General features: G+C 37.6%; 1 protein-coding gene across 1 annotated transcript in view; it reads left to right on the forward strand.

Annotated features, from left to right (window-relative positions):
- The first annotated feature begins 1228 nt into the window (after nt 1-1228).
- The window catches only part of TES (testin LIM domain protein), a 44213-nt gene continuing 17466 nt past the window's right edge, over nt 1229-27975 (forward strand). Inside the window, exons 1-2 of the mRNA XM_012761107.3 lie at nt 1229-1506; nt 24834-24919. Of these exons, the coding sequence (XP_012616561.1) occupies nt 1480-1506; nt 24834-24919 (113 nt within the window). The 5' untranslated portion in view covers nt 1229-1479. The remainder of the gene's footprint in view (nt 1507-24833; nt 24920-27975) is intronic.

Consider the following 27975-nt stretch of genomic DNA (forward strand, 5'->3'; position numbering starts at 1 on the left):
AAAAATTCATGACCTAGTTTGGTCATTCCATTTATAGTTATTAATAGGATAAGGGAAACATGCACCACTCTGTTAAACAACGTTAACAAATAATCAAGCAAAGGGTTGAAAATATTGGTAAAATGCATTTTTGCTGTTTTTAGCTACCAAATTTCCAGAAGCAAATAGGAGAGACATCTGGACGTGAATATTTGCATTATTTGGGAATTTTTGTTTGTTTGTTTTTGGGTTTTACTCTTTAAAAGTAGATACCAGATTAGGAGGTCACCTGTTGCGTGGCCATTATCGTGTTTTGCTATTAAATATAACCACAAACCAAAGAAAATTGTTCTTTTTCTTTAGTCAAAATGCTGTGTTTCTGGCCCCAAACATACTAGAGAAGCTGCCTAGCCTCATGAGTACTACCTCTGTCCCAAACAAGCTAAGACGTTAGGCAGCCCGCTGCAGGCTGGTGTCCTCAGTTCCCTGGAAAAGGAGGAAGCCAGACTCAGTAATTCCTGGGATCCCTTCCAGATCTACCAATCTGATGGTATTCATCGCCATTGCTCCTGAATGAGAGCATGAAATGTATCCAGCTCTGGTGCTCCGAAGTTGCTGAGCTGACTGTGAAACTCTGCTTCGTCAAAGCACGAAGACACACGAGCGGCCTCGCATCATGACACATAGCCGGGGACAAGGGCAAGCCCCTACCTCCAAAGAAATGGCACAACCTGTTTCTGAAGTGATTTACATCTCCTCACTTTTGAACAATCCAATGCTCAGAAAACAATACAACAATCTTCCCTGATGTTTGGATGTGAGATGAGGTTCCTCGCTTGTGTTTGGGACTATGGAGAAAAGCAATTGAGAAAAGGGAATCTCCACACCACAATAGTGAAATTAGGCCCGGAAGTCTGTCAGCAGACTCTCTAACCATCTCCCCAGTCTCTTGTTTTACTCTTTGCCCTGAAAAGAAACTAAGTTAATTTTGGGTTAACTACTCCCTTTGACTCCAATCAAAGGTCCTGGGAAAACACAAGTACAAGTTGCCAAAATGGAAAGGCCTCTGCCCCACCTTCGGCTGGATGCAGGTTGGACCCCAGGTCCTCAGAAGCCGGTAGGCAGACGCCCGGCGCACCCTCCACAGACCAGGTCAGGGCTGCAGAGCGCTCTCTGCAGGGCGCCGCCCCTGACGCGGCCCCGCCCCTCACCTTGCCCGCGCGGCGCTCGGGCCGCGAAGGTGCGTGCGGCGCTCGGTGATTGGAGGCGGCCGGCGCTGCCCCGGCTGCCATTGGCTGCCTGGGCCTCTTTGTTCCCGGGTCCCTGCCGCAGGCCGGCTGCAGCGACCGGGCGGCGGAAGTTCGACGGCGCCGGGTGAGTAGCTGCGGCTGAGGAGCCAGAGTGCCGCAGCTTCTCCCTTCAGTTTCGTCAGTGGAGCCGGAGGCCAGCAGAGCCTGGGCGTGACATCCCAGACACCAGGAGGGAGCCCCTCTGACAAACATGGACCTGGAGACCAAAGTGAAGAAGGTAGGCGGGCGCTGGTGGCGGGCAGCGGCCGCCTCACCTGCGCTGGTCGCGCGGTGCGTCGCGTCGGGATCCCCCGGCTGCGCCGCCCCCTGGCTGCCTGCGTCGGGTGGGGCGCGCGGGTTGCGCGGCGCGAGCCGGGCTTTGGGTCTCCGGTGCCCAAGCCCAGGTTCCCGCCCCTCTGGGTAGAGGAGGTGCCGGGGGGGCCCCGCCAACTCCCGAAACCAGGGAGTGACTGAGAGTCGGGAGCGCGTACGGTCGCGGAAGACTTTTCCGCCGTGTCACCACGCCCCAACGGTTGGAGGTGTTTGAAAGTTTCCTTAGGATGTTTTATTTTCGCTTGTGTCGCCTCAGAAGAAAAGGACGAGATTAGGGCGAGTTCGGGCGAGACCGTGACACTTCTTCCTGGTTCAGGAAGTTAAACTTTATTACGCCTTTGTGGTTTAGGGGCACTGTTGTGGCTTTGACAGCCCTGACCTCCTCCCCTTCCAGCTGGGCTGCCCGAGGCCTCTGAAGTGAGTGCTGATTTAATGCACTTCCTTCGCACCCGCGGGCTGGTGATAACTTGTAACGTGATGATTTTTTTTTTTTAAGTCATTCATTACTTGACTGCCAAAGCACTGCCTCCCTCTTAGGGAGTTATCTCTCAAAGAAGCATTTCTCGCTGCTTGGCAGCCAGCCCCACAGGGCGATTGTCACCGTCCTTCAGCGCAGGGACGCGTTTCCAGCCTGACTGCTCGCTCCCAGGCATGGGGACCCACGCACGGCCCTACCTGAGCCCACTCCCTGGTTATGGGGAGCCTCGTGTCGCCTCGGAGAAAGGGGTGGGGACCAGACTATGACTCAGAAGGAATGCTGATGTCACATTCCAATGTATCGTTCTGTGTAAATGGTCTCGTTCCAGGGAATTGCTCATGTTTACTCTGTGGTAAATTTAAGTTAGCTGTCCCTTATCAAAGAAGGAAGTTTTGCGGAGAGAGTAAGGGAAAAATAGAGACTTAATTTTCTCTTGCCCACTTTTGGTTCAAAATATTATTTCATCTTCTAAAGGCAGAGTCCCTGAATTGAGCATAAATGCTATTTTATGCCCAGAATTGAATTTTTGAAATGTACAGAAATGCAAAAGAGTAGATTAGGAATTTGTCGACTAATAAAAACTTGCAGTGAGAAAAAAGTTCCTTCCTCTCTTATGGCTAAAACTAGCAAGCACTCAAAAGGGAATTCAAGAACAGGAAAACATCAATTCTAAGAGTAATCTGATTGTATTCTATTCTCTTCCCATTTGGTTTCTTTTCTTTTTATTTTAAGTAACACTAATATTTTTGTTAATCTTGCTTACCACCAGAAAATCATTTTACCGATTAGTTAGCCTCGTGTTGATGAACACTGTACTCATTTTTGCTTTGAAGAGCAACTTACTTTAGAACTTGTCAAAAATTTGGGAGAGGGGGTGCCTTGTCCGGGATGTCTTGTCCTTGATTTTAAGTATTCATTCGACCATTACTTTTTAAAAGTCAACATCTTTTAGGACAGAGGGGAATGAAGATGGAAAGCACAGAGGATTTTTAGGGCAATGACACTTCTGTATGATACTATAATGATAGATAGATGTCATTATCCGTTTGTCAAAATCCATTGAATGTGCACCACCAAGAGTGAACCCTAATATAAACTATATACTTTGGAAATAATTATGTGTCAACATGTTTCATCAGTTGTAACAAATGTACTGCTCTGATGTGGGATGTTGATAGTGGGGGAGTCTGTGAGTGTCAGGGGAAAGAGGGTACATGGGAACTTTGTACTTTCTGCTCAAATTTTGCTGTGAACTTAAAACTGCTTTTAAAAAATAAAGTCTATTTAAAAGGAAAAAATCAACATCCAAATATATTTTTGAAACAATTTGAGACAGGTAGTAATTCTGAGGGAAAAAGTTCAAAGTTAAGAATTATATGTGCTTACTAAGGAGAAATGCAGTCATTATTTATAAACAATTTCCTTGGAGTTTCAAATGTGGGTTATGATAAATAATGCTCTTGACATATGGCATAATTTTGTTCTTCTACTGCCCTTTAAAAAGTTATTTTTTTAAACAAATATCTTAACCTCTATGACCCTCTTCTCTACCCCTACCCCTCAAAAAGGACTCCATACATTAATAGCTTTTAGAGATAATCCCAAGACAATAACAAATCCCTATTTCACTACTTTGTCTTTACTGGTAATTCTTAGAACAGAGTCTTCAACCAGTGAATTGGAAACCACTAAAAGACCCCAAAGATGTTCAGTTTGACTGCAAACCACATCCTCTCTCTGGCTTTGTAGGACCCTGGATAGACCATCAGGTCTGTGGATTGACAAAATGTTCCCTAGCACAAAAGAGTTTGGAACTCTCTGGAATACATTTTATGGTCTTAGCTCTAATCTCAAAAAGAAATTTGTATATTACCTCTTAGAAATTGTTGTTAACACACCCAAAGAAGGAAACATTATCAGATTATCTCTGATTTACATGCAGAGCCCTCTTACCCTATTTTAGTACCTAGTTTTTAAGTCTCCCTTGTTTTTTGACATAGGAATATAAGGAAAGTGATAGTTTGAGTGTACCTTGAGAAAAGGCAAGTTGGAAGTTTGAACAAAGACATGACCATTTAAGTAAAACTAATTTGACTTCTGTGTTAAGACATAGGACATTTTTTCCTTCTAAAATGCTTATGTTGTTGACTTCATAAGGAATTTTCCCCAGAGAGATGAAAAATGTTATTGTTTTAAACATAAATATTTCGTGTAAAAAGAATTAAAGAAGGTTGTTCATAGTACACAATGACCTAGGTAGGTGGATGATACTATCATAGCTTCTTGGTTCATAAAAGGAGAACTTGTCCACCTCATTTGCACAAATTGGGAATAATTACCAGTTAAAACCCACTATCACAAAGGCAAGGAATTTTTACAATTAGGTTTTGCTATATTTTGTTTTGTTTGAAGTTAAGTGATTTGTTGCTAGGATATGGGAGCTACTTTGATTATACAGAGTTTTTGTTTTAATAATAATTTAGAACAGAATTTGACTTTTATGTCCTTGCTCTGTCTTCTGAGTTACACATCTAGACCTTTTGCTTATGTGTCAAGTTCTCTCATCGTTATTGACTTTGTGTTAAGTAGAGTGGATGTCTGCTTGGAAAAAAACAATGGCCTTTAGAGAAACAGAAACAGAGTCTCATTTTGTGGTGAATGGTAAATCCTGGCCCACGGCCAGCTGTTTTCCTCTTTCCTTTCTGTGTTACTCTCCCATGAGAATCACTTTTTTTTTTTTTCAATTAAAAACATACCACAGAAAAAGAGAACTTCAGTAATTTCCCTTATACTGCCTGGAATTGCTTCAGGGCTTTAATTTTACCTTGTTCATTTTTTGCCTTTCTAACTCCTTCTTTTGATCCATCCTAATATCTTGCATACTTTTCTTAGGACTCTTTTCTTTACTTCTTTAATTTTATTTTTGAAAAATTAGATTCAATACAGGTCACTAAAAATCCCCTTTCTCTGCATCCAAACTTGTTTTCAAAACTGTCATTAGACAAAAAGCATAGTGAAACCAAGTGATTGCAATTGGAAAAAGTACTTAACCACAAAGATTATTTCCATTAAAAATTAGAATGAGCCTTTTCTCTTAGGTGGGCCCTGATTGAAGTGAGAAAGTCAAGTATATGGTGACCTCAATGCTCAAATCTACAGTTGGATATAATGTTGAAGCCATCCTTGCTGCAGGAATTATTGGCAGGGCCAGGAGTTAAGGGAAGCCAAGGCACATCCAGAGCTTTGCTTTTGAGGTGGACATTCTGTCTCTCAGAATAAGAGCAGGAGAAAAGAAGTGGTCCTTAGCTGGGCTTTTGTCTCTTCTAACCCATGGTGTGATTCATTGCATTGATAGAATATGAAAAGTCACTTTTTCTTAGTTTCCCTGAATATTACTAATAGTTAAGAAAAAAAATAGTAGGTTTCCTATTGATTTCTTTCATTTATGCTATACTATAAGGTAGAAATAGGTTATCTCTCTACTAGCTATTACCTGTGTACCATCACTTCACCCCATGGACTTTGATAGTTCATTGCTCATCTACAATACTAAATCTTACCCATCCTTAACTACCACCAGGTCACCCCTTCATGATACATACTCCTCTAGGAACTCTTTCTCCATGTTCCTGCCTAGATGCCAGGTCTTTTCTCCTGGATTCTCAAAGTATGTTATCCCTAACACATAGGATACTCATCACTCTCCACCCCCAGATTATAGTTATCTTTGTATGTTTCATCTTACCTAAATTGCAAGCTTCTTGAGAGATGAATTCATACCTTATTATACTTGCATGGTTTCTTTGCTGTTTAAAGCAATCTTATGAAGTAGATACTAGCCCCATTTTTCAGGATGAAGAAACTGAAGTTTAGATAATGTAATCTGAAAGTGAAGAACCTTATCTGAACTTGAACCATTATCTGCAGAATCCATGTTCCTTCTGTCATCTGACTTAGCCTCTGAGTCTTGAAATCTCTATTTCTATCTCATTAAATATATGTTGAATGAATAACTCCATTATAAAAAAGGAAACAAAATGAGGTACATTTCAACATTTTTACTTGTTTGTTTAAAGGGATTATGTTTGAGGAAGTGGATTCTATTCCAACAAAATTACCATCCTGCAAGTTTTCTATATTTTATTTATACTTTATCCAAGTCGTATGTTTGCCCTTTAGTGTAAGTTGCCATTGACCCTCTTTGGAAACACGCAGAGTCAAAAAAAAAGTAAAAGTATTGTAAAAAGGAATTCCTGGGAGATTTTACAGGCAGAGAAATGGTTTAAGCTCCAGTAATATCCTGGACCATATCTAATAAGATTCTTCCAACTTCCCAGCTAATGTTGTGAGCCAATAGTAATGCTGCCTCCTAGCTATAAATATGGTTCTGAGTAATAGTGACCCTGCATTTGGCTCTTGTTTTGTGAATTCAGCCAGTGGGATCTGGAACTATAGAGGGACTCCACAGTTGATAGAAAACCTTACACACAGCATATGTAGGCTAAACCTCTTTCCCCTAGCAGCAAAGTGCTCAAAGCGTCTTTGGAATGAACAAAAATGACACAGAACTTGTATTACAGAACTTATACTCTTGTGAGGAATGATAGAGCAAAGTAAATGAAAGTAAATGACAAAATAAATGATTGTAAGTAAGCACAACTGGGATTATATCCATTAGTGAGCCCTTTACATGTCAGCAGTACATTAAATTTCTAACACAGACAGTGAGTAATTTTGGTGAGAATTCTTGGGCTTGTTTCCTGGTTTTGCAAACTTTGTAGTAGGGATTCTTATTTCATTTGTTTTAATTAATGGCAAAGGAAAAAGAAATGAGAAAGCAGCTATTTATATATTAGAATGTGAAAAAAATCATAAATGGATAACACACAAACTAAGCCTTCTTGATGATTGATTCCTTATAAGAGTCATTCTTGGATTTCCAGTTTGCAGTCTTTGCTAATTTTTTTGGTAACTACTATCATGGTAAGAGAAATTATGATTTTTAAAAATCTGTTTATCAGATCATTAATATGCAGTATATATGAGGTGATGATGTTCAAGAAAATATATAATTTATGAATTGTGAAATAAACTTTTTCAAGGAGAAGAACAAAAGACTAACCAAATTAATAACAGATTTTAAAACCTTGTAGATTTTCATGATTTTAAAGATAAATAATTTAGTAATCAATAACTTAACCACTGTACTTTGAGTAAATATCCATATATTAAAGTTTTCCTCAAGCACAGCTAGTAGAGGATTAAATTTAGAGGTTATGCTTTTCAACTACGCAACTGTAATTGTTGGCTCTCTTATAAAAGAGCTATGGTTTAGAGTGGTTTTATCTGTTTTTTTCTAAGTTCCATGTCTACCTAACTTCCTATTTAAATAATAGGGAATTAGAGAGACAAGGTTATGCATGACTATAATGTTCTGGGTATCACTGCTTTTATTTTGACCATATTCAAAAAACTAAAAGAGCATAATTTAGAATTGCCAATTTCTTTGATCTTTAGTCTGTCAGAATGGTGGAAGGAGGAGCTTTATGAGAACCTAGCCAGAGAGGATTGCTGAGATCCCATCTGCTAAATGACAGCAAGGTTACTACTATATAAATATATTTAATCTCTGAAATGCTGAATCATCCTCAAACTATGAATGATTCAGCTTGTGTTTATTGTTATGATAGTCTGACTACCATGAAAAACTGTAAAAAGGAGTTTCATAGTGTCCATTGCACAGCTTCTTATCTGCAGTGACCCTAGCAAAAAAGAGGCCTGAAAACCTAGAACAGATGCCTTGGTGTGGCGTCCATTAGTAAGTCTGTAGCCACAGTGAACTTTTCCCCTGTTTTGTTTGATGATAAAGTGATATCATGTTTCCTTGCAAAATGATCATGCAGATGTTAGGTGGATTTTTGTTTTTATATGAGCATAACATGACAACCTTGATAGAATGAGTCACAAAGTAAAAGTATAAAGGATCTGTTTGTTCCCTTATGAGGTACTGGCCTACAATAAAAATAACTGGGGGCTAAACAAAAAGTTACCCTTTGTTTTTTTCATAAAGTATTAATATATTAAAAGTGCAGTTTAAATTTAAGACTACAGAATCTAAACTCTATTTCTTTCCATATCACCTATTGAACTTGAATTCTCGAATATACTGTGACAGCATCTTTGGTAGATTAAAAAAAAAAAAGAAGGAAGGAAAGAAAGAAATCTAGTGGACAAGACAGATATGTGTATAATTAACTATAATGCTGGATAAGATGATATAAGTGCTATAATACAATTTGTCTTATCTGTGATGAGGACCCTTTTTTTTTCTTTTTTACAAAAGTCATCATGATCTGATATTTTTAAAAACACAGTAAAAATTTGTTAGTAAGACAAAAGACAAATACAAGGCCAAAGTGCATAATAGTTCCTAATTGCTTACTTTCAGTTCCTTGGTGGCTTATAACGACTAGTGACTGACAGTTTGCAGACTGCCACACTTTGAGTAGCACTGCAATAATAGGAATACAAACAACTATTATGAAGTCTCAGAAGCAGAAGTAATTAACTTTATTTGTGTGGTTTGGGAGTATTTTATCAAGAAAACAAGTCCTATAGAGTAAATAAGAATTCATTAGGCAAAGAAAGCATTCTAGGAAGAACAAATAGCATGAACCAAAGGTCCATGGCTATGAAGTCAGTAAACCCTTGTGTGGCATTTACACCATTAACATTTTCAATTTTGATTGTTCTAAAATAAAGCCAAAGTAGATGAGATGCAGTAAATTATAATTTTCCCAAGGTATAGCTTTGAATTCAAGAAGGGTGTCAGTAAGCTAGTACAGGAACCTAGCCCACTGCTAAGGAGCTACTCCTCTACCCTAACTTTGATGATTATTTAATACATAGTGTCATCTGCTGAGATAGAGGAGGAATTTCATGCTGGAATACAGTGGGTATAGGCTTGGTTTCCACAGGTTGGGACCACACTGGCATCACATTTTCATCTGTGTTAGACCAGTGAGTACCTGAAACAAAACGTTGAAGCAGTGAAGGACGTGCTGTATTATAGGAGTTACTACTGTAACTCCTGTATAAAAGGAGTTACTACTCCTTTTAATTCTCTTGTTATGCCAAAGCATTCACATGTTCAAGCCCAAAGTCAAGGGGAGGAAAAGTCCACTCTAGCAACTATGAGGCAAGGATGTAGATGTTTATTGCTACTACTACATGAGAATGAAGAATTGGGACCATTTCTTTAATCTGTCACATGAACTATTAAAGGATTGCTGAATGTGGAAATTTGAGGATACTTTCTGAAAGTGTCTAATGTATCAAGAGTCTATTCTGAGATGATATTCTGTGTAGTACCACAAACTACTGATATTTCAAAGCAGTGTTGTTTTTGGCTATTCTGAAAAATTGTACAGCTGCTGTCCCCAATCCCCAGGCTCCAAACCAGTACCAGTCCACAACTTGTTAGGGACCCGGCTGCAGAGCTCTGCTGCCACCCTCTTCCCCCATCCCCTGTTCCTGGAAAAATTGTCTTCCATGGAATTTAGGAGCTGGAGGCTGCATAACAGAAGGTGAGCAGCACAAGCAAGGGAAGCTTCATCTGTATTTACAGCTGTTCCCCATCACTTGCATCATCTCTTGAGCTCCATCTCCCCCCAGAGAAAATTCATTTCTCTAGGAAATGAATTCTACATTTTTAAGGGGAGTTACAAAATATTACCTTTTAAATACTGCACCAAACTGAAAATATATTCCACAAACATTCAAATAATAATATGTGTTAGACTCTGCTTGTGGTAAGGGAATAGAAAGTTATCTCAAGAGAAATAGGCAGAATTTAAAGGTAAAAAGAGGCAAGAGGTGGTTTAATGCCACAATTCTTTTACAATGTCACAGGTAAAACAATAGAGATGTTATTCACTGGTACTTTTCACATGGACCAGATGAAATTAAGCCAGTGGATAGGATCATCCTACAGACCACTGTTGTCTACTTTTTTGGAACACAGTTAGGGAGTTTAAAGGAAGCAGCACAGACTTTGACATATCCAGACCTCAGTTTGAATCCCACCTTTGATACTTGCCTGGTACTTTGGCAACAGTTACTCCTTGGCTTCAGGAAACTAATCTGTGTAACACGTATAATGCATTTTTATTGGATTATTGTGAGATTAAATGAAGTAGTGTAAGTAAACACTTAGAACAGTCCATGACATATAGCAAATGCTTGATTCGTTTGGGTTTTTTTTGGTATGTTTTAGAGACAGGATCTCACTAGTGGCATGATCATAGCTAACTGTAACCTCAAACCCTTGGACTCAAGTGAGTAGCTAGGAATATAGATGTGTGCCACCATGCCTGGCTAAGTTTTGTGTGTGTGTGTGTGTGTGTGTGTGTTCTTAATTTTTTGTAGAGACTGTGTTTTCCAGGGTGGTCTTGAACTCTTGACCTCAAGCTATCCTTCCACCTCAGTCTCCTAAAATGCTGGGATTACAGGCATGAGCCACCATGTCTAGCCTGATCAGTGTTAATTATTCATGTTCTCCTATCAGTTTTGTTTAGTTAGCCAGACCTTAGTACTAATAAGTAAACGTTCAGAGAACCAGAATTGCATCAAGGTTGAGTATCAGCTTTAGAATCCTGGGTTTGGTTCTTGGCCCTGGCACTTACTAGCTGTGTGAATTTGGGATAATTACTTAACCCTCTAAACCTTAGTATTCTCATCTGAAAATGGTTTCATCCTCACAAGGGTATAAGGATAATTGAGATGAATGTTTTAAAGCACAAAATATGGTGCCTATGCATAGACAATAAACAAATGTATAATAATTTTCAAAAAATTCGGACTTGAGGGAAGAAAATCCTGCATAGATCTTCGTACTATTTAACTGATATCCTAATATGTCATCGAGAATTTTATCATGGCATACTATCAACAAATTGCTACTTGGTGCTTTGTTGGACATAAAAAAATGTTTCTTTAAAATTCAATAATTGTGAGATAAATTATTATATTTCATTATTTTCCTTTTGCTAATTTGAAAATTATTCTGATTTTAATTTTTTATGATAGAATTAAAATTTGTGAGTAATCATTTCCAGAACTTGTTTGAGTATCTCTCATGTACAAGTCATTGTGTGAAAGCTTCAAAACTATATTGGGTTCTCTGGAAGAAGCACTTGACTGAATATCATCAAGTATTCTGGTCCAGTATTGGGAATTGGTACGTTTTCCTGATCAGAATCTTCCTTAGAATTTCTGTGGAAAATTGCAAGAATGGTCACTATTCTTTGTAGCACCTTCCATTAAGAAGTAGAGTTGATTTTCTTTTCTTTTGAATCTGAACTTTCCTCTGACTTACCTGGGCCAATAGAACATAGTAGAAGTGGTATTGTGTGAGTACCAAGCTTGAACCTCAAGAGACCTTGCTTAATTTTACCTACTTCCTTCAAACCCTGATGTTACCATATGAACTAGCCCAGGCTGCCCTCCAGGAGGATGAGAGACCACATGGGACAGACATCTCAGTTGAGGATCTCCTCGACCATCTCTTCTTATCTTACTGAAAGATAACTGCATATGCAGAAAGCCAGACCAGCCGAGAAGAACCAACTAGCTGAACCCAGACCAAGGAACCAGATTGCAAAAGCATGAGCCGAGTATCATGATCAGAAACTACAAAATAAATGGTTGTTATTTTAAGCCACTATATTTGAGGATAGTTTGTTAGGCAACAAATTGTAACTGATACCCCCTCTATTGTTGATACCTTCTATTGCTGGGATGTAAGTCTTCTCAGTTTACCACAGTGAAAGCTATGAAAGGAGTTTTATAGGAGGCTTTTCCCACTCTGAATTACCTTTATAGTCCTTTGTATGTATGAAAGGATCAAGAATCAGTATACGGCAATTTCTCTAACATTATTGGTGGCTTGAGAGTGGCCTTCTTTCTAATATAGACAAATCTAATTTTTATTTCTTTGCTTGTTCCATCAAGATTAGGGAAAATTAAATTAACATGTAACTGAAATTTCATTCTATTTGTAAATAGGTGGTATATGCCTATTTTCAAAGTTGTTTAATTTCCCCTAATCCTCTAGACAAATCTAAGATGATGTCTTTATACCTTCTTTAGTTGGTAAGTTCTTGTGCTGTAGTCTAAATAGAGGACAAAAAGTATAGTAATCCAAACCACTTCTATAATAGATCGAAATTCAAAAGATGGATCATAAATTAGTTAAGGCTCTTTCATTTACACAGCACACCATGTAAACATAATTCAGATTTTCCAGAGTAAGGGATGGTATGAACAGGCTAAACAATAAATAAACAAGCAAGCATAGAGACCTTGCAGTAGGGATTCCTGCATCCCTTCCCTGCTTTTCCAGTTTCCAGGACCCTTGTCCATGCTGTAATACTTTGTTTTTGTTGCTAATCCTGGGCAAAAGTAGAACATGAGAAGATTGTCTTTTTGCACCCTTTTTCCCATTTGCTGTGCCTTCTCTATTGGGCTTTACTCTCCAGGTTTCCTTGGATTCCGTTGCAGCTCCCTGAACAGCTTCCTCTAATGGCTCTTTCAGCCAATGCCCTGAGCCTTTCCCCTAATTCTCCAGTCTGTGAAAACATATCGGTACTATCCTGTTTCCTTGTATGTGTTCTAATTAGTTAGGGCATTAGTGACAAAAAATTTCTTAATTGTACAATCACCCTCCCCATGCCCTAACCCACATGTTATAATGGGTTACTACCCAAGAAGTAATACTATAGCCCTTAGGCATAGCAAGAATGATGGCAATATTCAAGTTTTGTGGTAAAGAGTCTTAATAAAGGCCTCTTAATGCAGCTGTTTGTGAGATCCACTCTTTGGAGCCAGCTGTGGAGGTGGTGACACAAGACCAAATTAGGAATGTTTGCCATGATCCAGATTCTTTTAAGGAACTCCTGCAGATGCCTTTTGGAATCTAGTTTTTAGAATCCCTTTTATAGCTAATAAATAGGAGGCTTTGAGGACTGTGTATAAGCACATGCCATTACAGTGTCCTTCAGTACAGCCGGAGGTCAACCAATCCTAGTTAAGAAGCAATTTCAGCTGCAATCATAGCCTGTTAATTGTGACATTTTTATAGCTTGCCTTGTCTTTTTCAAAGACAGATTCAGGAGGAGGCCTTTTATGAGTAAAGTCCACAGAAGATGTATCCTATTGGTGAACATTTCAAGTTACTTCCTTTACACAATAGTATAAAAATAATCTAATAGTAGTCAGTTTGGAAAATGTTCATAAGGAACCAGCATAAACTGAGCAAACAGAATATATTTCTTTTTATCATTTGCTTATTGAAAAATATTGTAAGAATACATTGGGTTTCAAATAGATAAGTACTACTGGGAAGTTAGAAACTGCTGACTATAAATACTACCTAATTTGAATCAAGTAATTTGTATTCTGATATCACAAAAAAGTGCTATATTTATTTTCTTTTACTTAACTTCATCTCCAGATGGATTTCTGTATTAATAATAAAATGGAGTTTATATAAATTTTTTCCATTTTTATTTTATTCTGTGTTCTTTAAGGAGGATTGTGGCATATTTTAAAAATTGGGAAAGTTTTCTCTTAAATATATTTCTGAAAGTTTCTTGCTGACCAATTCATATTTTGAATGATATTTTAATAATCTGGTTTGCAACTGTGTCTTGTAACACAAGTATGTGTGTATGTGTATGCTACTGTGTATAAGTATGTATATGTTGAAAAAGAAAATGAGATTTAAGGCTAAATATCGTATTCTACCCTGTCTTCTGGTCCTTACTGAGTGAACAACTAACAAATTGAGGGGGATAAGTAATAATAGTTATTAGGAAGGAACACAGCTCAGTTTTAGTATGTCCATTTGGGTCAAAAGAATTTAAATATTTGAAACGGCAAAAAATAAAGGCAAGGTAGTATAATAGATGAGCATCCCTTGTCCCCCTGTCCCCTTTTGTAATATATCTCTCATCACAAATCACTTAGTCTTGGGATTTAAAATCAAAACAGGAAAGAGGATATAACGTAGTAGGCAGCCTCTAAGATGGTCCCCAACGATTCCCACATATTCATATTTATATCCTTGTGTATTCCCCTCCCCTTGAGTGTAGACTGGACCTGGTCAGCTGCTGCCAAAGAACGAAGCATGGCAGAACTGATGGTGTCACTTCTGAGATTAAGGACTGCAGCTTCTGTCTTGTGTTCTCTAACTCTCTCTGAGATCACTTGCCATAGGGAAAAACAGCTACCACATTGTGAAGCATGTGGATAGGCCCACATGAGAGAGCTTAGAAGTGGGGCTCCCCCTAGTTCAAGCCTTGAGATGGCTGCCACCCAGCTGACCCTGATTGCAGACTTGCAAAAGACCCTGAGACCACCCATCTGCTTAAGCCATTTCCAAATTCCTGCCCCACAGAAACTGTGAGATGATAAATGATATCATCCCTAAATTTTGAGATAGTTTGTAACTAATACAGAGGTATTATAAATCTAGAAATTTACTGAGTTGAAAAAAAATGAAAAGAATATTTTAGTTTTTACCTTATTTTATTGTCCCTGACTACCACATAATGTGTAGAATTTTCCATATAGCAAATAATGTTTAGTACTAGTGATAAGTCTACTCGTTTTGAATAAAGGTCTTTCAACTTTGAGATATAATTTGTTCATTTGTGTTTCTTTTTTACTCTTTTAAAATTTATTTTCTCTTGCTATAGGATTGAAAGCTATCTATTTTGCATCAAGACCCTGGAGATTTTCCTTGACTCACACTCCATTCTTTTGAGGATCCTCTTGTGTGTGTATGAATTTATCACCTTAGGGGCTTCAGTGTTAGTGTGACTGGTATACAGACATTCATGTTTCTTATAATCAATCTCAGATTTATCTAGGAAGAGGCACTCCTGGCTAGTGAGCAATAGTCTTTCAGATCAAAATCAATCTTCATAGAGAAGTTACACATGAGGAATACTATTCTTTAATTTTTTATTAAGTCTCATTTTGAGGGAAAAAAATTGGTGGCTTTATAGTTATAAACACAGGATTTGGAGTCACAAATGCCAAGGTGCACATCTCATTCTGCTACTTGCTAGATGGGTAATCTTAGACAAGTTACTTAATCTCTCCAAGTCTCAGTTTCCTTGTGTATGAAATAGGAATGATAACACCTTTCCCATAGGTTGTTGTGGATTAAATATGTTGGTATATATATATTGTGGCTGGCAAGTAGATCTTAACAAATGATAGTTGAGGTATTTTTTACTACTACTTCCACCATCACAACCTTCCAGTGCTCATTAAAAAAATATATATATAATCAGAAATACTTCAAGGTATACTACCAAACAAAAAATTCATTATTATTTCTTAGAAATACAGCAGGATTTACTTCTGTTCTTCTTTAGTTATGTTACCATATTTATTGAGGTATAGATGTCTTGGATAATCTGCTACAACCCAATTACATCTCACACCCAAGTAGACAAATTGCCTTAGTGACAATATCTTTGTCACTAACCTAATACTGGTATTGTCTTAAGAAATGTAGGGACAGATTGGAAGAAATCGTTAAATTTAATTCATTTAAGTTCCAGGAAGATTAACCCACTACCTACAGAATAGAATTGATTGTAAAATATTTAGGCAAAAGATCACTTGTTTCCTTTTCATTCCTAACAGAATAGTCTATGTGATTATTTACTACTGTGTGTGAATTAAAAAGTTTCAGACCATTTGGCTTATAGTGGATTTCATGATAGAGAGTCACGTAGGTCTGCTCTCCCCAACCCCCAGACCGGGAACTGGTACAGGGTCTGTTAGGGACTGACCTCAGAGCTCCACGTCCCCACCTCCCTTCACCACTTTATACCGCCGCGGAAAAATTGCCTTCCATGAAACAGTTCCTGGTGCTAAAAAGGGACTGCTGATGTGGGGCTTCTGACTTTACACTTCCTGCATCGAAAAGATGAAAGGGTGTGGAAATCAATCCTAGAATGTACAGTGAAGAGTTTTATTCCTGTTTCCTTTTAGATAAGTGATACTGACAACTAAAGATAGAATAATTGTTTTATTCTTGAACTATAATTCTTTGGTTTTAAGTTAAAAATTATATTATTTTCTATTTTTTAAAACTGATTTACTACATAACATTTATTTACATCAGGGTTTTACATGCCATGACCTATGTTTAGGTAATAATAGTTAAGAAAGGTACAACTCTCAGCTCCAGTTTCTTCATCTGGGTGAAAACATGTATATTAATAGTATCTCAGACTCTTATAGGATTGTCATGAGGATTAAATGAGATGATCCATGTACAAAATACTTACAACCATGCCTGGCAACGTAAGTGTGCAATAAAAATCAGCTACTGCTGTTATTATCACTACCCCTTCCAAAGACTTTTTTATGAAAAGCAATGAAAATTCCTTGCGGTAATATGCTATATTAAAGATCATTTGGTAATTAAAACAATCAAATAAATAAATAAAACTTTCTAGTACTACTATAAATCTCAGACACTGTGGCACACATCAGGAGTTCAAATATGAATAAGAAGCTCTCAATCTGATATGGTACATTGATGTACAAACAATCATGGTATATAGTAAGGAAGGACTAAATAATAGAATTTGTGCCAAAATTATAGGAATTCAGAAGTACTTTGTTGGGTATAGTTGAGAAAAGTATCTCAGAGTAACTGACAATAGAATTAGGTCTCTAGACCCATTAGAGAGGAGGATTTGGGCAGGTATCAGAGAAAGGGAATGGAGATCCAGGCATGTTTCTCTGCCCTAGAAACAGAGAGTGGTTGGAAGGGAAGAGTATGAGAAAGGCAAGTGGGAGAAGCTACCGTGGTGCCCTAGCTTGGTAAGAAGCGTGACATTCATTGAACTCATTAAAAGCATCTAGCAAGGGAAAAGTTATGATCATCTTTAGGTTTATTAACACATTACCTGCCATGTGAATACTATTTAACTCATGCTAGTTTTGAGCCCAGGGCCTTGTGATGTGTATGTAACTCCCACATCTCTTTACCTTGGGAGCCTTGTGGTGCGCAGGCAACTCACCCTCCCAATGCTGTAGCATACATGTTATGTGATGGGTGGTCCCTTGGGCAAAACCCTGCAGTTCATGAAAATCTTACTTGTTGATGTTCTTATTGTTACAATCAATATTAACAATCTAATTGCATATAAGTCACACACAGAAAACAATAAAGAATGATTTTTTGTAAAATTAGAAAGGATCATTTTGTTTTCAAAGTTTTTGTTCTATTTTTGTAATAAAATACCATGGCCCCAAGAAAAAAATTTTTTTTTCTAGTGTGGCAGTCAGTGGTCAATGTGTTAAAACAATTGTGGGAATAGCGATATGACATATAAAACAGTCAGTTAGAAGAGTGGTCTCAGGGTGATATGATGACAGTTTGATCACAAACATTGGAGTGGAGATGAGCAGACTGTATGGGTTTTAGAGAGGAGATCAACAGGACTTGGAGCATAATAAGCATGGCCAGGTGGGATAAGGAGCCCACTGGGCCCCAGCTTGGGTGACCAGATGGGTGGTAATGACTTTTTCTTCATTCTTCCTCTCCTGTGTGTCAAAATTGAGTAAGTGAGAGATGAGAAGTTTTTGTTCTTATGAGCAAATAAAAAGAAATGTGACCATTTTATTAGGAATGATTAATCATAAATCTTAAATATACTAATTCTATATATTCTTACCTGAGAAAGCTGGCAAACTATATAAAAGTTGAAGGGTGCCTTTGTAATCTACCTTTTTTTGGCAGTACAGATCTTGATAAAGATTGGGAAACAGGCAATGAAGTAAACTTTCAAACAATTTATTAATAAAATCTTGTGTCAGAGAGTAATCGAAATATATCCATTGGGGTGGGAAACTTTACAGATTCCACTAGGTTTCTAAGACAGCCATGTGCTGAGAGGAATTATTTAGAAATGTCATTCCTTTGTCTAGAGTATTCATATAGATAGACAAGATCTAAAATGCTTGAATATATGTTTGGGTATATATGATAGGTAGATAAATATACATATATACACACAATTAATATGAATATGTATATCTCATATAATCTACCTTGGTCAGCTTCATTCCAAGATGATTAAAGAAGTCTTAGTAACACTTGCTTGTTTAGTAACCACATATGATTCTTTGCTCCAGAGGGAAATTTCGTTATGAAAACAGCATGAATCAGATGATCTCATCCTGAATAGAACTGCATAATATCTTCCAGACCCAAATTGTCTCCAAATCAACTTAGACCATATTTGAAATACCAGATGTTCCATACACTTTTTTCATTTTTCTTTAAAGTATCTGACATGCAATACCCTTTTCTGAGTCAAAAGGGTCACCTGAAATGTTGCCAATCTATCAGGCTGCTTAAAATTATGAATATGGAGAAATTGATTCCATTCCTGTTTCTTACTCTAAAATAAGCAAGGGATAAGAAGGTGTTTGGAGGCACAGATCATGGGAATATAAGTTCAGGGACTGGAGACTGTAGTTAAAGATATTTAAACAGTCCTATTTGTCTATGACTAGTGTTTCAACATAAATATTATGTAGTCATTTTTACTTTTTTCAGAGAACCTTGATAGGTATTCCCAAAGCCTGACTATAATTTCTCCGAATATAGTCAATCCCCAAGACCTGTTTACTTGGACACTGAAGAAGAAAAATTAATCTGTCATGCCCCTGTATTGATGCTGGCCAGAACATGTTACTAAAATTATATGAAGTAGACAGCTTTGGGACTTGTACGCTTATGAAAAACATGTGTTTTTAGGCAATAAGTGTTGACTCTGCAGGGGATACCATATTACATTTGCTGTTGAAATAATTATATGCAATGGAACTGAGTTTTATGCCTTACAACTTAAATCTTTTGTTTCCTATGCATACTTTATAAACTATTCCTTCAAACTGAATTACAAACGATTCAGACTTTTAAGAGCCACTAATGTATTAGCTTTCTTAAACAATTATTTTCTATTTATTTATTAAACTTTGAGATGACTATGTTCAGAATAACAACTAAACTGAGATAAAGTTAATCTGACACATGATTTGCCATCATGATTTTAGAATTAAAAGGTATCTTGGTATCAATCTAGCTCAATTCCTTCATTATCTAGAGGAAGCTCAGAGAAGAAAAATGAATTCTAGAATCACTGAACTCACTAGTGACACTCTGGGACCAGATTCTAGTTTTTCTGTCTTTCCTCCAGTTATCATTCTACATTTTCACATTTCTCTGTTTTTTTGGTTCTCTAGTATCTATAACCATGTAATTTTTTATCATGTTACAAAAATGTGATGTGAGTTGGGGAACCCAGGTATTCCTTAACATCTGGTATAAGTTCACTGTCATAAGTATTACGTATAAGCACATGTATCTTGGTATTTATATTAGTACAAGGATCTGGATTTCACTTTCTATACAGCTGGTTTGTTTTAACTGTGGAGTTGGTTTTCTGGGCTCCACTTCCTCTCTACCACCCCCTCCCACATGCCCCTGCATACACTCTGGATATCATTAAATAACACCTTCCCTGTTCTGATGCTTCGCCAAAAATTCTCCAGTTCAGACACCATGCAGAGACTAACCTATAGAATTTGGATGTCCAAGAGTAACAGCCTTGGCTCTTGAGGAAAGCAGAAGTATCCTAGAAGAGTTGGGGAATGCAGCTCCTGTTACACTGCCCCAAAAGGTCTGGAAATAGGCCTTGAGATACTGCTTGGGGCAGTTCTGACTCAGAAACTCATTTTACCTCAGAGTAGAATCGGTATGTTTTCCTTCATTAGGTTAGTGTTTGACTTGTGAAAGGGAGAATAGCAGATGATTAGATACCTCAGTTGGGGTGGAAACAGAGCAGAAGAAATTTGCCTCACACCAGTAGAGGTGTGTCTGTTATCATACAATTTTAAAATATAAGTTGGATTTAACAACTGCATTCTGTATTATAATTCAGTCCAGACTAGGCAGATGCCCTAGACAAGGAAAATGCTAGAGTGTGAATCACATATCTTCTTTGTTTGAGTGGCATTGTATTTTTTTTTTATCCTAACAGAGGTTGATAAAGAGAATAGAAATATGGGAAAAGTTCTCACACAATAATGTGGCATAGGTTGGAAGTCTTTAATGCTGGTGTCAATGAGGTTTAATTTTTGTAGCTATGTAATTGTAGCTATAAGTTTAGTTTATTTTATTGAAATTCCCTCAGGAAAATAAGTTCATTGCCAGTCTGGAACTAATTGCTTTATCTGCTAACAATGATTTTGAAGAATAGGTGTCTTTTTCTCTTTGTGTTTTGTTTGTGTGTTTGTTTTTAATTAGGACTGCTTCTGTTGGATTATGGCAGGAGAGTATGTCATATTGGTGTGACCTCATTCCACTCCTTCATTTACTTGCTCTCTGTCTGTGATATGTTCAAAGTTCCCTCACTTCTTATGCCTGAGCATATGAGGAAGATGAAAGTGCGTGTATTTGGAAAGGTGGGGGTAGGGGTCACTTTATCCAGATACTTACAAACCTTGCTGGAAAGAGCCCATGAGGAGATTAAGATTCAGGCAGGGCCCTGGGGTGGAAGAACCATGGAACAGTGCTTTCTGAGCCTTCCAGGGCAGCCTAAAGAACCAAATTACTGCTTCTCCTAAAGCCTGGCCTCCTGGTCTCTGTGAGGGTCCCCCTCTGAGGTTCAGCTAGCAGAACTTGAGAGGTGCCCTTGTCACCCTCCCTCCACCCCCACAATTGCCCTGTGGCTTCTCTCTAGCACTTCCTCTTTAACCAGTCTCATCCGGTCTCTGGGATGTCCTCTCTTCTGTTAAACCTGGTAGCCTAAGACATGGTATTGGATGCTTCAGGAGGCTTACTTTCTTAGGGAAAATGAAAAGAAACAGAAAACAAAACACTTTTCCTGCTAGAGGCAGGCCTTATCACCCTTCAAGTGCTCTGTGATGTTCTTGGCTCTTCCATTGCCCTCTTCTGCCACAGGCTTTTGCACATGGTGTTCCCTCTGCCTTGAATGTACTTCCTTCTCCTCTGAGCTCATCCTTTCAATTGTAATTCAAGCACCCCTTGTTCAAAAAAACTTTCTCAGCCTCCCTGACTGATTCAAGTCCTCCCTTTTTAAAGCTTTCAGAAAGTCATCTACATTTAGAGGTGGTACCAGAGAGTTTCTGAATTTGTAGTCCTTTTCTTTGTGGGCAGAAATGAACCAGTAACTGTCTTTGGAAGACTGAAGAGCTCCCATTTGACACTCTCTGGTGGTCTGCCCCAGAAGAACAGTGGAGCAGGAGCCAGACACTGAGTTTTAGGTCTAGCTGTGCAACCAGGAGCAAGTCATCTCTCCTCTCTGGGTTTTAGTTTCCTGATCTTTTACCCTAGAGGGATGCCTAGTCCTATCCAGAGTAAGAATATGAGGGGTACTTTAAAAGAGCAGATAATCAGCCGGGCATGGTGGTTCACACCTGTAATCCTAGCACTCTGGGAGGCCAAGGCGGGAGGATCGTTCAAGGTCAGGAGTTCAAAACCAGCCTGAGCAAGACCGAGACCCCCGTCTCCACTATAAATAGAAAGAAATCAGTTGGCCAACTAAAAATATATAGAAAAAATTAGCCAGGCATGATGGCACATGCCTGTAGTCCCAGCTACTCAGGAGGCTGAGGCAGAAGGATTGCTTGAGCTCAAGAGTTTGAGGTTGCTATGAGGTAGGATGATAGCACAGCACTCTATCCTGGGCAAAGAGTGAACTTTGTCTCAAAAAAAAAAAAAAGCAGATATTCATGAAATACCACCAATTCTAATAATTCTAAGAGATACACTGATATTCATAACTATCCTAGGAAGATAAAAAGTGGGTAGGAAAAAAATAACTTACCCTTTTGCAAGGTTGACTTTGTAAGTCATCAGTGAGCCACACTGAGGCCTCAGTGTAAAAACTCTGCTGACTAAGCTCTAGTTATATTAGCTGAACTTTCAAGTTGCATTCAGAAATAGAGAACGAGATGGTAGTGTTCCAGTATGTTTGCAGTATTGTATTATTCCCAGTGTTGTTCATACCAGGCAATTGAGCTTTGAAGGCAGGGAAGAATTTGTTAAGGTGAGCATTTAGCTGAGAAGCTGGAGTATACTTAGTTGTAGGTATTATCTAAGCCAGCAAATCTCAGGATTTTATACACACATAATTTTGTATGTATATATGCAAGTTCTGTCATGAGACAAAATACATTTCTTATTGTGAGTTTAAAAGCCTCTTGCTTAAGCTTAGCTGTGTGATTAAACCTTAATAATGTAATATCAATTTTCATTTGGGAGCAGAGTTTATTTAGCAAGAGAAACATGGAATACAGTATGAAGCAAATTCATACACCAGGCAGATTCAGGTTTAACTCTTCTATAATGGAAAACTAGAAAAGGCTTGAAAAAGAATACACCATTTTGATTTGCTTTTCAATTTAGTATGGATATTGTAATGCTGCTTACTAAAGACCAGAAAACTCAAATAATCAGTTTGCCTCTGTCTTTTGTTTAACTCACTTTATTTCTATAATGTGTACTGTGATCGTTAGTGACAAAGAAACAATTTGATTCCTAAAAAAATGTTTAATGTTGATGTTAAGTATACAATTTAGAGAATTTCAATTCTTTTGAAAATTAGTAATACAGATATGGCAAAGGTGATGAAATTTAGTGAATGCTGGACAGGTTTTTATCCTTTAGAGCTGCAGTCCCCAACCTTTTCAGCACCAAGGACCAATTTCATGGAAGACAATTTTTCCATGAACAACTAGTGGGGTGGGGGAGATGGAGCTCAGGTGGTGATGCCAGTGAGCAGTGGGTGGGGGAAATGTTTGTAAATATAGATGAAGCTTCCCTTGGACTGCCACTCACCTCCTACTGTGCCCCTTCCCCTGGCAAGTTTCATGGAAAACAATTTTGATTGGGGGTGGGTGGATGCAGTAGCCCATTCCCTAACAGGTGATGGACTGGTACCAGTCCACTGCCCAGGGATTGGGGACCATAGCTTTAATAAGTATGCTTGAAGTGGTCTGACTTGAAAATAATATGGGTTCTCCTAAGCAGCCTGATGGACCAGACCAGCCAGGTTTTGAATATGGGCTTAGTTAGGGTAAGAGGATATGGTCATTTTCTTCAGAATAAAAAGAAAGGGCTTCACTTCAACTTCAGGCCACATCAGGCTTGTCTTTCAAAGAACAAGTTACAATGTGGTTTTGATTGCATAGTGACAAACAACTTGGTAAAGTTACAAAGAGGGCCATTGAAAAAGATCTATTATTTGTCCAGTTTGAACTACTACTCCAGGTACAGCCAGTAATTAATTTGTCACAATCACTAATGTGATATTTAAAATACAGAATAATCTGGTCACTGGTGGATTGCCACTGTGCTGATGTAAAGCTAATGGATCTTTTTACTGCAATATCAGTAGTTGGCTAAAAGAGCTTACGTTGCCATCTTGTGTCCTTCCCCATCTGTCTCAGTAAGTTCCCAAGGATTATTATTTAATATGGTAAAGAAAAAAGATGGTTTAGCATAACAAGGGCAACAGTAGAGCCCTCCACCCCTAAACTGGGTATGAGAGCACAGGCCTTGGAGTTAAGAAGACCTGTACTCAAATCTATTCTCTACTATTTATTAATACCTTGATCTTGAGCAATCGCTATAACCTCTCTCTAAGTTTCACTTAAGTCATTTCTGAAATGGAAAATAATATTGCCTACTTTATACAAACATTTTATGAGGTTTTTAAAGATTTTAATGAGATAATACAAGTAAATCACTTACCTCTGTTCCTAGCTGTCTGAGTTCACTCTTGCTGCTATAACAAAATACCTTAAGATGGGGTAATTTATGAATCTAGAAATTGATTTCTCATAGCTCTAGAGGCTAAGAGGTCCAAAATCAAGGCACTAGAAGATTCAGTGTCTGGTATGGGCTTCATTTGTGCTTCCAAGATGGAGCCTTGTTGCTGCATCTTCACGTGGCACAGGGGGCAGAAGAGATGGAAGGGACGAATTCAATTTCTCAAGCCTTTTTATAAGGCACTAATCCCATCTATAAGAGTGGAACCCTCATGGCCTAATCACCTAATCATTTCATAAAGGCCCAAACTCTAAATGCTGTTACATTGGGAAGTAAGTTGCAACATAAATTTTGGTGGAACACAAACATTCAAGCCACAGCATGGGCTTTCAATTTATCATAATATAAAGTAATGTTATTTTAATTGAAATTCCTAAAGTCTGTCATACATTTCCTTGTTTGCTACAAATGTTCTTTAGGGCCATGCTTGATTTCTGAGCTCTTGTTCTACATGCCTCCTGTGCCTATTTTACTGAGGGCATGTAGTGGCCAGAGACATGAATTCATGACTTTTTGTGACTTGCAACATTTGCAGTCTTATATTCTGGTTATATTCTGGTGTTTTTCTTTTCATGATAAAAAGCATTAACAATATAAAAGGCATGTTATGTATGTACTTGGAGATGCCATATACATAACCTGGATATCATCATTGACTAAACATTGTAATACTCATAAAAGATTTGTTTGAAAGTTATATCAACACAAGTAGAGAGTGGAATTAAAAGTATAATTTATTGAATTTTTTAGATTTTTTAAGAAATCTAATAATAGATTCACATTGTTTTCTCTTTAACAGATGGGCTTAGGTCATGAGCAAGGATTTGGAGCCCCCTGTTTAAAATGCAAAGAAAAATGTGAAGGATTCGAACTGCACTTCTGGAGGTATTGTTTTAAAAACTATAACTACATTAGTAATTTACACTTTTTGGCAATACTTCCTCAGACAGTGGAGATACCTTTTAAGTCCTCTGGCCTGGTTGCTAAGGTGTAGATCTATTATTTTCTTTTTAAAGAAATGAATAGAAAGCAAAGCTCTCTGTCTTCCTATGATTAAGTTTGATTGAATGAATTGGACCATTGTAACTATATTTAGAGTTGTTTGATTTATTTGCTGTCTTTTAGATTTCCTGTTAAGTCTAGAATACTGAGTATATCTTTCTGAGTGGTAAACAAATTTGTGGTAATCTTCCAGGAATATTTAATAATGTAATTTTTATTCTTAAAAATTGGTAACTTCACATGTCATATCTGTATTTTCAGTAAATAATAAATATGAATGCTGAATTGACTATTCACATCCTAGTTGTCAGGAAGTGAGGTTGAATATATATGTCTTTAAAAATATTCAGCTGTAAATTTACTACTGGAAAACTTAGAAATACTTGAATTTTTTTAAAAGGAAAAAATAATTTATTGTAGTGGCTTGGTTTGAATTAAGTCCATATGGCAGACAAGTGTTAGTGGATCAAAAATATGAATTTTATATATACCTTATTTATGTGTTATTTTAAAAGTAATATTGTATATCATATAATCTAAAATCAGTATTTGAAGCCTATGCTTATGAATAACATAAATGTTCTTAATCAGTGGCTATCAAGTTCATAATGGTAGTTCAAAAGTCTGCTCAAAGTTAGAATCAACATATCTTTGTTAGAAGAAATAAATAATCAATTATACAATTTCAGGATGGCAGCTACCTTGTTAGAATCTCATTTGAGAACCACTTCTATGCTACAGATTTCCACAGGAAACTCTTTTAAATAATTTCATCAACCATTGGGGCTGTGTACAGTGTAAATTAAAGGAGAATATAAGTGAATAAAATTTGGGATGTTAGACTCTTTTAAAAGCTATCTTATTTAACACATTTTAAGAAAAAATGCAATTGTTTAAAATAGTGAAGGCAAAGGAAACCTTCCAGAAATAATGATACAGTTCTTTATTTTTAGGGAGCTAAAATTTTCCAGGTGGTTTTTTATAAAACTGAAATAGGTCTTCTTTGTGCTACCTTTTCAGGCGACATAGCAGTTAGGCGATATGTCTGTCATGTTCTAATAACATAAAGTCCCTGAACACAAAATAGTTTTCATGGATTAGAATATTTTACCTCTTAATGTGCCTACCAGTTTCAGTCATGGCTACCAGTTGACTTTGCAGAAGGCTGCACTGCCCTCTGCTGGATGTAGTTTTTGCCTTCTGGTTTTAAGATAACAGGTTGAGCATTCCTAATTCAAAAATCTGAAATTCTACATGCTCCAAAATCTGAAACCTTTTGAGAACCAACATGACTCCATAAATGGAAAATTCCACACATATGACTATGTGATGATGGGTTACAGTCAAAATACAGTGAAAACTTTGCTGCCCACACAAAATTATTTAAAATCCTGCATAAAATGACCTTCAGGTTGTGTGTATAAGGTGTATATGAAACATAAATGAGTTTTTGTTTAGATTTGGGTCCTGTGACCAAAGATATCTCATTATGTTTATGCAAATATTCCAAAATTTAAAAAAAAATCTGAAACACTTCTGATCCGAAGCATTTTGGATAAGGGATACTCAATCTGTATTCTTTTTAGTTCAGCTAATGCAATTGCCAGAAACTTCTAGTGAGATTTTTAAAGCTCCTTCCTAAGAGATAGGACCTTTTTTTCTGAAGCAGAAGTTTAGTTTTGATCTATATTGTTTCTCTATTTCAGATCACTTTAGTCTGATATTTTCAGATAGAAATGTGTCAGACAAGAACAGACCTCCATAGCATGAAAATCACCTTTTTATTTGAGTTTTATCACACAGACCCATTTAATCAACTGTGCATAGTCTGAGAACCTAAAAGCCATAAAAGTCTAAGACTTTGTATATCACTTCTAATCTAGCTGGGGTTGATAACAGTCTGTCCAGATGGTATTTCTTAGTAGTTTTGTCATCTTCCTGGCATAAGTCTAAACACATTTCTTTCTTAGTTATAATTCTTAATAATTCCCTTTTTTACCATAACTGGAAGACCTGGGGTAGGTGCCTATGACCTACAGATGCAGCCATTTTTCAGAAGTCTTTGAAGTAAAATATTCTAGACAAGTTGTCCTGAATGTAACAGAGATTCCAGGTCTAGTCTAGGACCACAGAACTTTTGTGCTTGACATGGACTTGGGGTCCCAGGACCCTTCTCACTTAGCTTCCTTCTTCATTTTCACGGTGCTCCTTGATTTAGAACCCTGAGGGCTTCATGGTGCACATTTCAAAAATCAGAGTTAAATTATTCTTTGCCTCTTTACCAGTCTGACCTTCCAACGACCACAAGAATGGTCATCTTTTGAAAATGTATATTATTTTATACTTCCTCTTCACTTGAGAACCCTTGGTGCTTTTCCACGGGATTTAATCTTTTAGGCAAGGTCTTTGGCCTTTGGTACTAAACCTCAACGCCTGGCCTCTGCTTGCTTTCCAGCCTTTCCCACTTCCCTTCCAATTACCCTTTGGACCCTCTGCTTGACATGTGCTTTGCTCTGACAAATTTATGTGCCATATTGCATGTATTTTCTGCCTGGAAAAATGCTACTTCCTAGCACTAGGAAGCAAAAAGTCTCAGCTCAAGCACTACCTCTGACAAATCTTCCTTGCCCCCTATATTAGTCTACTCAGGCTGCCATTACAAAGTACCATAGACTTGGTAACTTAAATAGAAATTTATTTTCTCACACTTCTAGAGGCTGGAAAGTCCAATATCAGGTTCCAAAATGGTTGGGTTCTAGAGAGGGCTCACTTCTTAGCTTGCAGACAGCAGCCGTCTCACCATATGTTCACATGGCCTTGTCTTGGTACATGTGTGTGAAGAGAAAGAGGAGAGATTTCTCTTCCTCTTTTTATAAGGTCACCAATTCTATTAGATTGTGACCCTCCCCTTTTGACCTCTTTTAGCCTTAATTATGTCC

The sequence above is a fragment of the Microcebus murinus genome, chromosome 9 (genome assembly GCF_040939455.1).
Source record: "Microcebus murinus isolate Inina chromosome 9, M.murinus_Inina_mat1.0, whole genome shotgun sequence".
NCBI lineage: Eukaryota > Metazoa > Chordata > Mammalia > Primates > Cheirogaleidae > Microcebus > Microcebus murinus.